Source organism: Micromys minutus (assembly GCF_963924665.1).
Source record: "Micromys minutus genome assembly, chromosome: 21".
Lineage (NCBI taxonomy): Eukaryota > Metazoa > Chordata > Mammalia > Rodentia > Muridae > Micromys > Micromys minutus.
In genome coordinates this window covers 33,966,779-33,983,453 of record NC_137956.1, presented here as the reverse complement: position 1 = coordinate 33,983,453, position 16,675 = coordinate 33,966,779, and the positions used below count along the sequence as shown (strand labels likewise).

At 46.0% G+C, this 16,675-nt stretch overlaps 1 protein-coding gene and 1 long non-coding RNA gene across 3 annotated transcripts in view; one reads left to right on the top strand and one right to left on the bottom strand.

Annotated features, from left to right (window-relative positions):
- The window catches only part of RYK (receptor like tyrosine kinase), a 68,130-nt gene extending 63,365 nt beyond the window's left edge, over positions 1 to 4,765 (bottom strand). For both annotated transcript variants that reach the window (XM_080934214.1, XM_080934215.1), the window contains exon 1: positions 4,427 to 4,765. In XM_080934214.1, coding sequence (XP_080790340.1) covers positions 4,427 to 4,610 — 184 coding nt within the window. In that variant the 5' untranslated portion in view covers positions 4,611 to 4,765. The remainder of the gene's footprint in view (positions 1 to 4,426) is intronic.
- Positions 4,766 to 4,885: 120 nt separating this feature from the next.
- LOC308434472 lies at positions 4,886 to 15,660 on the top strand. The gene is made up of 4 exons (XR_013975478.1): positions 4,886 to 4,906; positions 7,079 to 7,260; positions 9,164 to 9,227; positions 13,382 to 15,660. It is a non-coding gene; the product is annotated as an uncharacterized lncRNA (long non-coding RNA).
- Positions 15,661 to 16,675: the final 1,015 nt, after the last annotated feature.

The window sequence follows — 16,675 nt, the reverse complement described above, 5'->3', positions numbered from 1 at the left end:
CAGACACCGTTGAGAAAGAACACAGGCGGACTTCCACCAGGACAGCATGCAGCACGTACAGACCAAGGACCCACCCCCAAGTCTGTTTCCTCACTGCTAAGGTAAAAAAAAAAAAAAAAAAAAAAACAAAAAAACTTTGTGTTCCCTCAAAATGCATGTTATAGTTCCAATCCCCGCGACGGGCAGATATGCAACAGGGCTTTGGGGGAGGATTAGGTCTTAAAGACACGAGAAGGATCGGTACCCTTAGAATGAAGACCACAGAGCTCATTTCGCCCTCCCACTGTGTGAGAACGGATATATCTATGAACCAGAAAACAGGCCCTGACCAGAAACCAAGCCATCAGCACTTTGATGTTCGCTCTCCCTGCACCCAGAACTGTGAAAAATACATTTCTGTTGCTTCTAAGTTTATGCAATCTTGTTTCAGCCTGCTTGTGTACTGGGTGGAAGTGTCAGCACATGCCTGCAAGGACTATGTATTTGACATGGGGAAGCTTCTACCACATATCAGGAGCACTCTGTCCATCACGACTGACCACCACTGTCCTTACAAAACAACTGCCACGTGTCCTCTTCAATGAGGTCCAAGCTTAGCTGCCACTCCACAGCTAAGAATGACCAAAGCCTTAGATGGTTAGGGAACTGCATGATCAAGCTAGGATAGGGGAAAAAAATCATCTATTTTATCAAACTTTTGCATGATGGAAAGTGACCCCATGACCCCTGAAGAGGCTCAGCCCTAGAGGTACCTAGGAGGTCACCAAAGGTCACCCTGAAGCTCAGGCCTCACAGGGAGGGTGCAACCTCACAGCACTGGGTTCCCAGGTTCAGTAGGAGACCCAAGGTCTAGGGAAATTGAGTCGCAAGGGCAGGGAATTGTAACCAGTAGTCAAAGTCTATACAGCCTCAGGGTGATAACTTCCATTCCTCCCCAACCAGGTAACCCAAGGCCTGGTGGTGGATTTATCACCCAACATTCCAGAGGCAAGAAGTTTCCTGAGGCTTCTTTACAGACACTGAACAGAGCCCTAATTAGATACAAAATTCTGTACTGGAGTTTGGGACCAGCTTCCAGCAAAATGTCCACCTGCACTCCAGCAGGCGTCAAGGATTGTCAGCACACATGGGTGTTCTCTCTCTTCTACCAATCTCAGCATCTTACTACACACAGCTAAGGATCAGACATCTATAACCACAAACAGAAGAATTCCGTCTAATTCTGGCAGTAACAACAACAGCAATAATAGAAAGATAAAACATTCACAAGATGCAGGAAAATACAGAGGAAAGGGATTCTAAGCATTACAAACATCAGTAACATAACATTCACAAGATGCAGGAAAATATAGAGGAAAGGGATTCTAAAGATTACCAACGTCAGTAAGAGTTTTAAAAAAGAAAGCTGGGAAAACAAAATTGAGAAGAACTCTCTGTCCACTGATTTCAATACAAACAATAAAGGTAAAATAAGAAACATGAAGTTCAACTCTAGGAGAATCAACAGACACACAACACCCATCTCAGGAAAACAAAACACAAAACAACAAAAAACAAAAAAATAATAATAATAAGGTACAGAATATTATTTAAAAAGTGAACAAATACTCCCCAAAACTGAAGGCTTTGCCACCTAATTAACAAAATAAACCACATGCTCACTAATAAAACTTCAGAATACCAAAGAAAAACACTCTGAAATCCTACAAACTGTGAGGTGGGAGAAAAGGGAGTTATCAATGGGTTTGGACTCTGTCCGTGAAATTCTTACAAGAGAAGACACTAACTAAACTGAGAACAAAAATCATGTTCAACCTAGTATTCTAAAGTCAGCCAGAGACCATCAACAAAGTGTGAGGGTAAAATAAAAATTTTCAGACATAAAGGACCTCAAATAACATCTCTTTCCCGTTAGGGTTCCACTGAGGATACACACAATCAGCAAGGGAAAAAGGAAACAAAGAAAAAGGAGGACGAGAGGACAGAGAGGTACAAAGTGTTCCTGTCTATCCCGAAGCAGGGGATGGAAGACACTAAATCAAGACATCACTGAGAAGAATCCAATGGAACAAACAGATGTCTTAATGTGCTGCCTGAAGGGGGTGGGGGTATCAAAAGGCACTCACGTGCTTCTTGGGGTACCTGAGAGAATATATGTACAGACACAAAGCAGGCTAAACAAAAACGTTTAAAACCCCACTATTTTTCTGGGGGAAAACGAGAACAAAGAGGGTGAGGGTGGAGGGGCGTCTACCAGTTCATATCTAACTCAGAAAAGGGCGATGTATCTGTACACTGTGGTAGCAATGCTGGCTGACTGGTGGCACAGTCCACTGCGGCAACTGACTGGTGGTTTAAAAATGTACTGGAGAGACTGGAGCGGTGGCTCACTGGTTAAGAGCACTGGCGGCTCTTCCAGAGGACCCATGTTCAATTCCCAGAACCCACATGGCAGCTCACAACTGTTTGTAACTCCAGTTCCTGGGGATCCTATACCCTCATACAGGTAAAAAAAAAAAAAAACAAAAAACAAAAAACAAAAACAAAAACCAAAATACTCCAATGCCCATCAATTAAAAATAAATCATTTTAAAAATTAAAAAAAAAAAAAAACAACTGGAGAGTATGGTGTACCAGGATGACTATCTAGTGACCACACTGTGAGAGGACAACACAGCTTGTACAGAACTGAGATACCAAAGGGTGGATGGGAGTGTTAAGGAAGCAAGCTCCCCCCTCTATTCCACACTCGGCCCACTGCTGGACATACGTGCCGGTGCTCGTCCATCATGTGTCTACTCAGCTACTGTCCTTAGAAAATCAGTTCCTGGCTACAAAGGTATCACTTCAAGCACTAATGAGCAGTGGTCTCTTTTCCAGCATGCCACAATCAAACTTCTGCATGCACATGCCTTTCCATAACTTAGTCTGCAGCTAGCACTGTCCTGTGTGGGTATATTCTATATGTAATATATGAAATAAACCATGTCACCTTAAGCAAGATACTTGATGTCTCATCTCCCGTAACACCTGCCCCACTGGGTAACAAGAAACTGAGCAGTAACACGTGTAAATCCATACCAGGCCCCAGCTAGACAGCTAAGCAGGTAAAGGTACTTGTCCAGTCAGATGACCTGAGTTCAAGCCCGAGGACCCCTACTGTGGAAAGAGACAGCCCACAGCCTCAAGGTGTCCTCTGACCTCCACGGAACACATCCTGGTACACACACAAATGAATCAATGTAACAGCCAGATTCTAACATGCAACATTAGGCGCATGTACCCGCCCATGTCTGCTGCTGGCCATCTCTGTCCCCCTGCTTCCATCCTGGCTGAGACAGGAGGAAAGGAAATTCATGTCAATGAAGTCACAATTACGTAAGTTCTTCTAACAACAACAAAAACAACACTTTATAAAAGCGTGCCTAGGAGATGCTTTGCAAACCGTTCTTTTTCCTAAGCCTTTCTCCCATGCTTCAGGAGTCACTTACGTGCAGTTTCAACTCTGCTAAACTAAATCCAGCTAATTCAACTAGACTACAGAGAAGGTTAACATAGGATGCTACAAAAACATAGTTCTCCTTTGGTTAAAGAGTGCAAACCCACACATACAACTATGTCTAAACAGTCTGCTAAAAGCAATTTCATTCCGAGGCTGAGCTCTCTCAACAGACCTTAAGAAACTCCTCTAACAGGCGGATGGATCTCCGTGAGCTTGAGGCCACACGGGGAGGGGGTATATGCGCACCCACTAAAAGTGACACTTAATGGACGTTTAGGACGTTTAGGAGGCGAACTCTGAAGTTCCAACATTTCACTCAGAAACACCCCGAGGAAAAGTGAAGGGACTGCCTTCATACACAAAGATGGTAAAAACTGGGTATCCCCAATTATCAGAGACTTCCTTTGGATGGATGGCCAGGCCTTCCTTCAAGGGCTGATTTTCCGAATGCGTAGAGTTCCAAGCGGAGGGCAGAATCATTTTTCAAATGAACTCCCCAAACAACCGGGTTAAACAGGTAAACGGAACCACCACCGACGGACCCAAAGCCAAGTTCTCCTCTCGCTCCGGGGTCTGCAGAGGAGTCGAGTGGCCTGGAAAGGCAGCAGCATCAGGTCAAACTCCACAAACCCCAGGCAAACCCCCGAAGCTGAAGGGTCCGATCGGCCCTAAGGTGTGCAGGATGCCACACAACTCAGGGCACCCGGCTCACCTTGCCCCCACTCGCTAACCAGAAAGCACGCGCGCAGCGGCGTGGCCTCTGGGCCACCCACGGCAGGCTAAGGAGCGGCCACCCGTGTCCCGAGCCCCGACTCCGAGGCTCCGGAGCTCCGCGGCCTAGAGTGACACGCGCAGGAGAGCGCGCGCGGGCGGAACCGCGGCAGCACCGCGGGCTCACGAGGCCCCGGGAGCGGCGCCACTCACCGAGCAGCCGGCGCACCTCGTCCTCGCTCAGGTAGAGGCTCACGCTGGGTCCCGCGGGAGCGGCGGCCAGGGCCGGGGACCGCGGGGCGGCGGCGGGCAGCATCGCCAGCAGCAGCAGCAGCAGCGGCGGCGGCGGGGCCCTCAGGCCGCTGGTCCCCGGGACGCCGCCCGGGCCCGCGCGCATGGCCGCCGCCGAGCAGGAGCGTCCGCCGCCCGCCGCGCCGCAGCGCACCCCGGCCCCGAGCGCCTCACAGCGCCGAGCCGGGGGCGGCCGGCCAGCTCATCGCGCCGCCGCTTCAGACCCGCCGCCCGGGAACGGGAGGTGGGGGGGGGGCGGGAGGAGAGCTGCTGGCGGAGACGCGCGCGTGCGCTTGCCCGCCGCCGCGCGAGGGCGCGCACGCACGCGCCGCTGGACAGAGAGCGCCGGCTTCTGGGGCGCGCACGCGAGAGGGTCGCAGACCTGAAGTCAGCGTGGAGGCCGTGAGTGGGGACTAGTATAAATAACATACGTTGTTTGCCAGTGTAAAATGCGCAAAGAATGAAGGAAATGAGACAAAGAGGAACAAGTTAATCAAAACAATAAAGTGCTCTGGCTAGGCGAAGGGCTCTAGGTAAATATAGCCAGTCCCCAGCCCAAGTCCTCTGTAAGCTTCCAGCCCCTTTATTCTTCCCCAGGTGCGCCCCAAGTCTTGGATGCTGCTTCAAAAGAAAAGCATGCTGTTTTATTTAGTGAGAAGGGGCGGATACGTAGAAATCTTCCCTTATTCCACCCTGGTCAGCCTCTTGTTAGCTGTCTGTTCCCTGGGATTCGCATGCCGCACACTTTCCAGAAAGACCTCAGCAAACCTTAGTAAGCTTTTATTTTGCATTTTGTTTTTCATTTGTTTGTCTTTGAGACAGAATCTCACTACGCAGCCCTGGCCAGCATGGAACTTGCCATGTAGACCAAGCTGGCCTCGAACTCACAGAGCTTTCCCTGCCTCTGTTTCCCCGAGTGCTAGGATTAAAGGCCTGTGCCCCCATGCCCAGCGAGCTTGTTTTTATATGTGATGAATTTGTATTATTCTAGTTCTCCTTTACTGTAAACCTACCTGCATCTGGGATTTTACTGTGGTCCATGCCAGACCCATCCCCCAAACATGTAGTGCATGTGACAGTGTGTATAAGATGACTGTGCATCTCTTGTCTGTATGCATGGGTGCTTTCGAATACACAGCAGTAGTGTTTACATTTCATCGCTCGCTCTAGGAAGCCCTTGTCTCCCTAAACCGGTTAAGAATCTCTGATACGTATTAGAGACTCTGATGAAAATTTTTGGGAAACCCCCTATCGTGACTGTCAAGCTTACTCCAAGAGTCCTCACTCCAGCTGGCTCCCAAGCATCCGTCCAGACCAAGGTCACCCCATCCCTGCGACCTGTTCACTGACCTCAACGCCTCCCTCCTTGCCTGTGGAGAGCAGCTGCTTTCTGCCCTGCCTAGCTTACAGCTCCCAGTTGCCCATCCACACTCAGGCCCTGAGAGATACTATTTTTATCTCCTGCCAGGGCAGGGAGAGAGAGACTGAGGAGGAGGATAGTAGAGTCTTGATTTTTTTCCCCCCACTCTCCTGAAGGGAGAGGGATGGATTCCATTTGGAGACAAGCTGGCCTCAATTTGTCAGGCTTCAGTTCCCCAGCACAGAATACGGTGCCCTGCAGGAAGGGACCAGGACGTGGGCATGAACCGAACAAAAGCATGCCGTCGGTGAACGATGAGAAACACAAGTCACCTGTGGCCACCACTATCTAGTGTGGAGCCAGGGCCCAACCAGGAAGGACTCTGGAAGCATGCGCTGTGAACAGGGCTCTCTACCCAAGAAAACAAAGGGGGGGCCAGGGATAGGGGGATCGTCTTTAAGATGATGGTTTGGTGCCTCCATTTTTACAGCAAGCTAACTTGTTCCCCAAGGAAGGAAGTGGAGTCTTCTAAATGGCCTTTTCCTTCCACGTCTTTGGCTAGTGACATCTTGAGATACTGTGACGATACATCTGTCAGTCGAGCCGAGCTAAGCTCTGGTATTTATCAACAGTGTGGCCTTTCTTCGTTCGTAAAACACAGGCGCTAAGGCCTGGCTTGCAGGGCTTTTACAAGGATTCAATTGGAGAAGCCATAAATAAAACACCTGGGCGGACACTGGGTGACTGCTAACCTTGTTATTAGTGCTGTTGACATAAGGAATCCTTCCTTCCCTCTAATGGCCACTTCTCTGAAGTCTCATCACCAAGCACTACCAAACAGTTCAAATGAGGTATCCTCCAAAAGTCTCTTCCCTAACGGTGCACATAGCCCAGAGCCTGTACCCAACACATATTTTTGTTGGGCCTGGTGTTAAGCACAGTAGGGAGAAGGAAGGAAGGAAGGAAGGAAGGATGAGGAGCAGTCACTAATTGCAAGGAGGAGGAAAACTTAAGGGTCTCTGTGTGTGATTCCCCAAACCAGTTGATTCACCAGGGAATTATAGAAATGCAGATTCCTGGGCCCACCCAAGACTAGAGAGAGGAACTGGAATTGAGGGGCAAACCTGTGTTTCCATGAACCCTGAAGGTGATTCTAGTGTTGGCCCCTCCGTTAAGAAAGGCTCAGCTCCTGCCTCTCCTTTGATCTGTTACAGGTGCCTCCCCACCCCCATATTCCCACCCCACCCCCTACCACCCCCAGGGCTCCTGCCTGCTCCTCTCCCTCACTCAAGCTGTTCCTGTCTGCCAGAGCCATCCTGTAAAACATCAGCCTGATGCTTTCCGACTGCCAGGGTCTCCCTGGCTCATCTAGAATAAAAGGCACAGTTCTCTCAAGGTAAGATGGCTCAGGCCCTACCTCTCCCTTCCCCTCTGACTATATCTTCTTCCCTCCTCCTACCCTCCAGCTACCAGCTCTCTCTCTCTCCCTCTCTCTCTCTCTCTCTCTCTCTCTCTCTCTCTCTCTCTCTCTCTCTCTCTCTCTCTCTCTCTCTCTCTCCCTCCCTCCCAGCCTCAGGCACAATCCTCCCTCAGGAATGTTTGTCCTAATGCTTCTTCCCCCCACCCCCTTCACATCTATATTAACATATTAGTGAATAATAAGAAAATCGCAAAACTTATTGTACCCTCAGACTCCAATCGAAGACTCTTCCTGTGTCCTAGAGGTCTCTGCACCACACCATGTGACCCCCTAAGACTCTCCTCTCCCCTGCCAAGGTGTGGGAGGCAATCTCTGACATTTCCCAGTAAGCCCAGTAAGATGCTGGGAAGCTCTAACCTCCGCCTGAGGTTTCTTTGTCCCCAGGGAAAATGAAGGCCTCTGCCATGACCACACTCTGCCCACCGACCGCCAACCTCCTTGGTTTTTCCTGTCCCCATGGCTGACCTTACACTTCTCCAGAAGACAGAGTTAAGAAAAGCCAGGAAATAACATAACACTTGGCATTCTCTATTCTAAACGCAGGCCAACTTTAGGCTTGAGATGCCACAGGATGGATGCATGAAAACACTGCAGGCTGGTCAGGGGCTGTGAAATGGAGTGACGGATGTTCCATGCATGGCGCTGGCATAGCCTCAGTGTCTCCAGTGGCTGGTACCCACAAAGATATCCTGGTATCCCAGAGTTCACAGAGCCAGGGGCGCCTCATACCTAACCCTGACTGATTTCGATCCCCATAGCATCCTCTGCTGGATCCCCTGGGAATACCACCCTGTAAACCCTCCCTTTCCTCTGAAAGTCAACCCAGTTGCACTGTAAACAGATCTAGCATTAGAGAAGTCCATGGCATAAAAGGTGAACTTTACCCTTCACATACACCTTGATTGTTCTTCCTAAACACCTAGCTTGGTACCTGCTCCCACAGACTTCTGTGTAGACATTTATACATGTGTGTGTGTGTGTGTGTGTGTGTGTGTGTGTGTGTGTGTGTATAGATATCCATAGCTGTATTTAAATTTTTTTATTTTATACATATAATAATGATTTACATGATGGGGAGGGGGGTGAGACAGGGCCACTACCCAAAGCTGACCTCAAACTCAATATATAGTTGAGGAAGTTCTTGAACTTCTGATCCTCTTCACTTCTTGAGTGCTGATATTCTACACATGCTCCACCATGCCTGGTTTATATGCACACTGAAGAATGAACCCTGGACCTCATGCATGCTGTACAAGTGCCCCACTGACCAGGCCCACTCCTAGCACTCCTAGTCCCATGGTTTGCTTCTTTAACTCATCAAAATAACTTGAGATTTTGAGAAGTCTTGTATGACCTGTAACCAGAGTTACTCCCAGGGTATGCCTGATTGGGATGAGCCCTGAAAGCTCTTACCTGCTCTGGTGCTACCCTTTCTTACACAGGCACCCTGGTGCACATAGGCAGATATTTCAAAGGGTGGATTCCATGAAATAAAATCACCGAACCAAAGAGAGTTACATTTTAATTGGGATAGATTCTGTTCAGTTGCCCTCCAAAGGACTTTACCAGTGTGCCTCTCTACCAGAAAGCTTAATAGGCAATTGTACTTGTTAGCTATTGTCAACATGATACAAGTTAGAGTCACAAATTGAGGAATTGCCTCCATCAGATTGGCCTCTGGTCATGTCCATAGCACATTTTCTCGTTGGTGATTGATGAGGCATGGTCTCAGCCATTGTGGGTAGTGCCATTCCTGGGTTTATAAGAAAGAACACTGAGCAAACCACTAAGTAGCATTTCTCCATGGTATCTCTTTCAGTTCCTGCCTTAAGTTCCTACCTCAAGTTCCTGCCTTGGCTTCCCTCCGAGGCAGACTGTAAGCTGTAAGCCAAATAAACCCTTCCCTCCCCCGCATGTGTTTTTGGGATTTTGTTTTCTGTGTTTTGTTGTAGTCGTTGCTGCTGCTTTTTGGTTGTTGTTGTTGTTTTGGTGTTTTGGTGTTTTTTTGTTTGATGTGGTCACTGTTTTATCACAGCACCTGGAAAAAGAAAATTAGTTCTTTATTGTTTGATCTTCATTGCCTTCCATCACTAGCAATCTTGAACAATCTGTACATGTGTGTCCTCATATAGACAGTATATAGAGAGAGACATTTCTATGCACTTTAATTTACATCCTAAAGTGTTCATGAGGGGAGGGGGGCTGTGAGGTGCTCAGTGGGTAAAGTGCCTGCCTCGAAAGCCTCGTGGCTAGGATTCAGTCTCTGGGGACCATCCCTGGGTCTTTTCACACATGTACCACATGTGTATATGTCCCAACACACGGAAATAAAGGAGATACCAGTATAATAAAGTATTTGCAACTGTTGCATGGGTTTTAGTTGGCGGATGGTCTTCTAGCTCATCTGTATTCCTGTTTATGTAACCATTGTCCTTGAACATTGCTTATTATTTGCTTAAAATTTGGATTTTTATTGTTCACAACCGACGGTCTTTTCCGTTATGTTGTCTGTATCTTGTGTCATGCTTTAGAACGAACTTCCAGTTAATAACTCCTATATTTTTTAATGCTTTTGTGCTTTTTCTCTTTTGAAAAAAAAAAACATCAGTTTCTTCATCCATCTGGAACGTATGTTTATGCGCAGCACATGACACGATTTTATTTTTTCCATATGGGGAAACGTTTGTCGAAAATACCATGTATTATACATCACATGTTGCATATTCCACTCAGTAGCTCTGTAGAATTTTAAGTAAAACAAGAACTTTCACCTGCTTCCACCTCCACATAGAGTTTTCTGGAACTCCACCCAAGGTACCAAACATTTTAGCCAGGTATGCACAGCAACTGAGTGCTTGACAAATGGCTGGTGGGAACTGGAATAGGCTACGGTGACATCTACACCAGACTTTGAAGAATGTACAAGTGTCGCTGATCTGTATTCTATTGGTTACATGTCAGCAATACTATTTTAGATATGCTCTGCTGAATTACACTGTTGAAATTTATTTCACTTTCTTTTTTAAAAGATTTATCTGTTTTATGTATGAGAGCTCTTCCTGCATGTACATCTGCAGGCCAGAAGAGGGCATCAGATCACATTGTAGATGGTTGTGAGCCACCAAGTGGTTGCTGGGAATTGAATTCAGGACCTCAGCCAGTGGACTGAGACATCTCTCTGGCTCCCATTTCTTCCTTCCTTCCTTCCTTCCTTCCTTCCTTCCTTCCTTCCTTCCTTCCTTTCATTTTTTTTCCCTCTTGAAAGCCACCTGTGTTTCTCCTGGGGAGTGATGGTCTTGCTTGGACTTACAGATTGTTTAGGATTTCATTTTAATGGGTTACATTTCTCTTGGTACTTTAAACAGTTGACCAGTTTCATGAGTTACACAACAGCAGAAACTAAAACAGGTGGATGATTATAACAGCCACAGTATCTAGATGATCTTTATCACTTAAGCATTCACACACACACACACACACACACACACACACACACACTCGTTATTAAAGTCAGCCCAAAGTATAAAAAAAAAAAAAAAAAAAGCCACAAAAGTGATAAAACTTTCATCAATGTAGATATTACATTGGCATTTGAAATGAATGAGGAGTTTTCGGCTTTGGTAAAGGGCTTTCCACACAAGCATGAGGACCTGCGTTTGAGCCTCTAGAACCCACATAAAAAGCCAGGTGTGATGGGACAGGCTTCTAACTCCTGAGCTAGGAGACTAGAGACAGGAGAATGCTGGCCAACCATCCCAGCCAAATCAGCAAGCTCAGGTTTAGTGAGAGAACCTGTTCCAAAAAGATAAGCAGCCAAACAGTTGAGGGTGACGCCAGGCATCAGCTCCTATCTCTACATGTGTGTGTGTTAGTGTACATACACCACACATATACCTGTGCCCACAAATACATGCATGCACATACATATTTTTATTTTCAATTTTATTTTTAGATTTCATTTTTTGTAAGTTAATGAGCATTTTTATCACATGTATGTCTGGCACATATGAGTGTCTGGTGCCTGAGGTCAGAAGAGAGCATCAGATCCCCTGGAAACGGACAGTTGTAAGGTGCCATGTGGGTACTGGGAATTAAACCCAGATTCTGTATAAAAACAGTAAGTTCTCCTAACCACAGAGCTCTCTCCAGACCTCCTCACATTTTTTAGAAAGGAGTGAGGGAGAAAAACAAGGGATGGGGACCCTTCCTACTCAGTGCCTTGGGCTGAAGCCTCGAGATGCCTATTTCTGATACTAAAAGGGATCTAAGAATTTTGGCTGGGTTGGAAGCCATATTAAAACTGAAATGAGGACTCATTTCTCACAATTATAGCCAAAGTCAAAAGTTTATTAACACATTCCCTTGACACAGACATGGAGAAACTGAGACCTTTAATACATTGCTGCTTAGGGTTTCTGTTGATGCAAATTCTCCAGAGGGCAGTTTGACAGTGGCCTATGCCTTCTGACCCAGTATATTCAGCATCAAGGAATTGACCTTATGCACATATCTGTATATTTGTGTAAGAGTTTATATTGTAAATAACTTTTGCAGTACTCTCTGCCAAACCTGGAGGTCTGACAGTAGGAAGTGTCCATATTTATGATCTATCATGAGTATCTTAGAAAAGATGTAAGTGGGTGACCATCTGGACCCTGGGTTGGGAGTATAGTTAGAGCCAAAGGGAAGAGACATGTGTGCTCCTGGCAGGCATGAGTTGTTCCCTGAATCCACTCTTCCCTTTGATAACACTCATACAGTTTTTGGCTATGCCAATTTCCCAGCCTCCTTTGCAATTGACCTAAGTTCTCACATGAATATGAGAAAAAACAGTATCCGCTCTCTTTTAGGATGTTGGTTTCCTCCATGATCTGCTAACCAGTGACTATCTGCCACCCTGCTCTTGGGTATTAGGAACTTTAAAAAAAAAAAAAGTCTCTGTATGGGTGTTTTGCCTGCATGTATCTCTGAGCATCATTTTAATGCCTGGTGCCCATGGAGCCAGAGTCACCTAGAAATGAGATTACGGATAGTTGTAAGCATCATGTGGGTGCAAGGACACATACCTAGGTCTTCTGGAAGAGTAGTGAGTGCTCTTAACCACCAGACCATTTCCCCAGCCACTTGTGTCCTGTGAGTGTATGTTAGCCGTGGGGGGGGGGGTGCAGATTCCAGAGATAGTGGTGTGCTCTGGGGAGGACATGGTCCCTCTGCTGGCTTGTCTCTTACCCAAGTGCTCTCTATCCCAGGGTTACTTGCTTGCTAGGACATCAGTTCGCCTCTCTGGTCCCAGCCCACAGTCCCTAGGGGGACAACTCTACTGCTAATGCCTGCTCGGCACTGGAGGAGCAGAACGGAGATTTCTCCAACAGACGCTCCACATTATATGTGCTGGTGTTTGCCCAGGGGCACCCTCCCCTTCCTTGAGTCCCTTGACCCAGAACTTGGAGCTGTTCCAAGATCACTCCCACCTCCAAAGTAGGACCTTCTCTGGGTGTGTTTTACGATGTGGTTTTCTCTGATCTTGTTTTGCTGTTAATTTGATACCATCTGCTTTCTTTTACATGATTTCTTTTTCTTCTTCTTCTTCTTCGTTTTTTTTTTTTTTTTTTTTTTTTTTTTTTTTTTTTTTTTTTTTTTGGTGTGTGTGTGTGTGATCCATTCATAAGAAATAAAATGTTTCTGCATGACAAAATCACTATAAACAAAGGCAAAAAATAGAAGACAGAGTGAAGGAAATATTTGCAGTCTCACCACCGTCAAAGAACTCTGTTTTGTTAGGAACTTTTACCAGCTGGCTTAAAAAGACATTGGTGTATACACGTACACACACACACATATGCACACGCACACACAGCACAATACCTATAATGCAACAACAATAAAAATAGATGAAGAAACAGACAATTCACAGAAAAATGCAAATAATTTAGAAATGCATTAAAATGCTTAATTTTAAATGTCTTTTTAATATATTTATTTTTAAATATGTGTATGTATATTTTATCTGCCTATATGCCTGTGCATTTGCATGCAGCGCCCACAGATGACAGAAGAAGGTGTCAGAAGCCCTGGAACCAGAGTTACAAGCTCTGAGTCACCATGTGAATGCTGGGAATCAAACCCTGGGACAGCAATCAATATCTTTCCAGCTTCCTTCATCATAGTCAAGAGAAAAACACAAATTTAACCTTCCCCGATCAATAATCCATACTTTAACTCACCAGAATCTATTGTAATGATTAGATGGTCCAGCCTCTCACAGCTTGACAGCATGGTACTTTCCACAGTGTGGGGAAAACAAGCACTTTCATGACTGGTTAAGTGGAAATCACTGGTCTTCTATACAGACAATTTGGCAGCCATCGGCCCATTTCACAAGAGTGTATTCTTTGAAATTCATCCATTTCACTCCTAGAGCTTCAGTCTGAAGGTGTGTGCTCACCTGAGGGACACCAGCAAAGCTACTGTCTTCCCTTTCTATTGCTGTGATAAATACCGTGTGATAAACACCAAAAGCAACTTGGGAAGTGTCTGACACTTTCCTTAGCTACAGGATTCCCTCCATTGGACTCGACACATTGAATAGTAAACATTTGTTTGAGATGAAAAAAGAAAAGAAAACTGAGCGTATGGATGTGAAGCCATCTCCATTCTATAGGAGGACGAGAGAAAGTGCGGGAAGGTAGACAGAGCGAGAAGAAGGAGAAAAAAAAAAGTTTGAAGGCTTGTGTTTGCAGTACGGGCACAAACTGAGAATGTCTGCCTGGGGAAATTATTACAAACCAGAACGAAAGAGTCGCTTCCTTGCGGACCCATGGTACTTTCTAGACTTTCAAATCCAGGTGAATATTCTTAAGTTTGTTTTATGGCTCTCAGAGCCCAGAAATGTTGTGTAACTGATTGAAAACTTTCTTGGTTCTGGCCTTTACTGTAAGTCTTCCTCCCTGGCTCCCCGGTCTCTTCTCTTTCCTATGTTGTCCCTAACTTCAGGAAAGGGATTTGGGGTTTGGGAGGGTATAATAAGCATGCACCTCCTTTGCCCCCTGCTTCTATGCGACCTTCTAAACTGCCTTTCATTTTTATTTATGTATGGATGGATTCGTTTGTTTTTGCAGTGTCAGGAATGAAACCCAGGTCCCCATTCATCCTGGGATCCCTTTAATTCTTGATCTATTGAATCCAGATACGCTCAAAGTAGTACAAATGCAACTCGTATGGAGAAAGACAGAAGAGAGACACGGACAATGAGACAGATTCCTTAATGTTAAGGAATTAGCTCACATGATAGTGGGACAGGTGAAGCTGAAACCTGTAGTAGCCAAAGATAGCTTACTGTAACTCTTGTTCACACAGACATGGATGCTGGGCAAACACCCGTGTACATAATTAATTCATTAATTTTAAAGAGAAAAGAAAAAAAATTGAGGGAAGAGTTAGCATTCAAGCCTCGAGGCTGAAACCTGTGGGCTACAAGCTCAGCCCGGATTTCTTTGTTGTCTGGAAACCAAACTTTGCCGTTAGGGCTACCACTAATGAGACAGAGCTCACCCACCCTGTGGACGGCCATCTCAGAGTCTACAGACTTGAAAGTTAATTACATCTAAAATATACGTCCGTGGCGTTCGTTAGTTACACTGTTGTTTACCAGACAACTAGGCACTGTAGCTCAATCATGTCAATGTGCTTCGGACATCATGGCAATCGTCCTTTGACTGCTTTCCTCTGCCGTCACCACCGACACGCTCACTCCTGTGCTCAGCTGTGACACTTTCCAGACACCTGCACTACAGCAGAGATCACAGGCTTGTCACTGTCACTCACGTCAGAATCATTCCACGGCTTCCTCTGAACAGGAACAGAAGGATTTCCCACAGGAACTAGGGCCCTCTTGAAGCCTATTTCTTTTTGCTGGCCTCGTTATCGAATGAATTCATCTTGACATAGTGGCAGCCATCTTGAGTTGTAGCAGACAAGATCAGCCACAGAATAACCTGGCTGGGTTTTTCCCAGTTTCCTCACAAACTGTAAAAGGGCACAACCATTAGAGAAGCATTGAAGCTTAACAGCTGAGTCATGGTCACCTTTGTCCTAACCAACAAGTGCACTTCTCCTTCTGACCCAGACTGTGAGCGTTCACTTGGGTCTTGTCTCAACCCAGGACCTCACCCTTGTCAGGAAGTCACACAATGAACTACATTCTGGGTAATCCTGAGTCTGCCTGCCTCTTTGTTTGGTTGTTGTAATTGTTGTTGTTGGGTTCTGCTCTTCACCCTCAGTTGGTTGAGGTTTTCTGATTGGGGTGGGGGGGCGTATTTTGGAGACTAGGTTGTTTCAAAGCAATATAATGATAATAAAAATATAATGATAGTCACTATAAGAGCCTTCCCTGTTTTTTTTTTTTTTTTTTTGGTTTTTTTTTTGGGGGGGGGGTTGTGATATAATACATTTTTAGAAAACACAGACCAAGTCAGCTGCCACCGAGGCCCAGATCCAGACCTTTGAGTTGTCCACCCCAATATCTACCCCCATCTGTGAACTGCTCAAAGTGCATGAAAGGGCCAGTCCTGCAGAACCAAAGCTGCAGGATTTCTGTGACACGGGGCAGCAGCAGGATAGCTGAGAGGAGACCCGTGAGTGTTGAAGGTGTGGCAGAAGCCAGAGGCCTCAAACCAGACTGATGAGTCATGCAATGACCATCTGTAAGCAAAGATGTGTGGGCCAAAGGGTGTACTGCAAGACACACTTACAACTTCCACAACAAGATGAACTGTTTCGTTTTGTTTTGTTTTCTAGTTGGGAGGTTTTGAGGGTGAATATGGAGAAATGGGGAGATGAGTAGGATTGGGGCACAGGATGCGAAATTCACAAAGAACCAATTTTAAAAGTTTTTGAAAAGACACCTTTTAAAGAAATGGTGCTGTCAGAGAGATATCTGCTGTATTTTTTAGCCAAAGAAACAAGAGTTATCATCCCCCATTCAGGAGGGCTACTGGGCAGGAGATATGGTTTAGCAGAGTATCTGCCTAGTGAGCATGAAGTTTGATCCTTAACAAAGCATAAACCAGACCTGTGAGGCATGCCTATGTATTTGGGGGTAGAGGCAGGAAGATGGGAAGTTAAGTGAGACTACCCTGGGCTAAGTAAGCCCCTGTATATAAAAAAAACAAGTAAGACTCTCTTTAGCTCTGTCTTTTTACACACTCAAGGTTGGGTCCACTCTCTTGGACCTCGGGAGAACATCTGCAAACCTCTAAATTAAAAGCTGAAGGGGTGAATTGGATGTACTGGGAGTAGGAGTGAGACTGGGGTCAGGTGAGATTGAACCTTC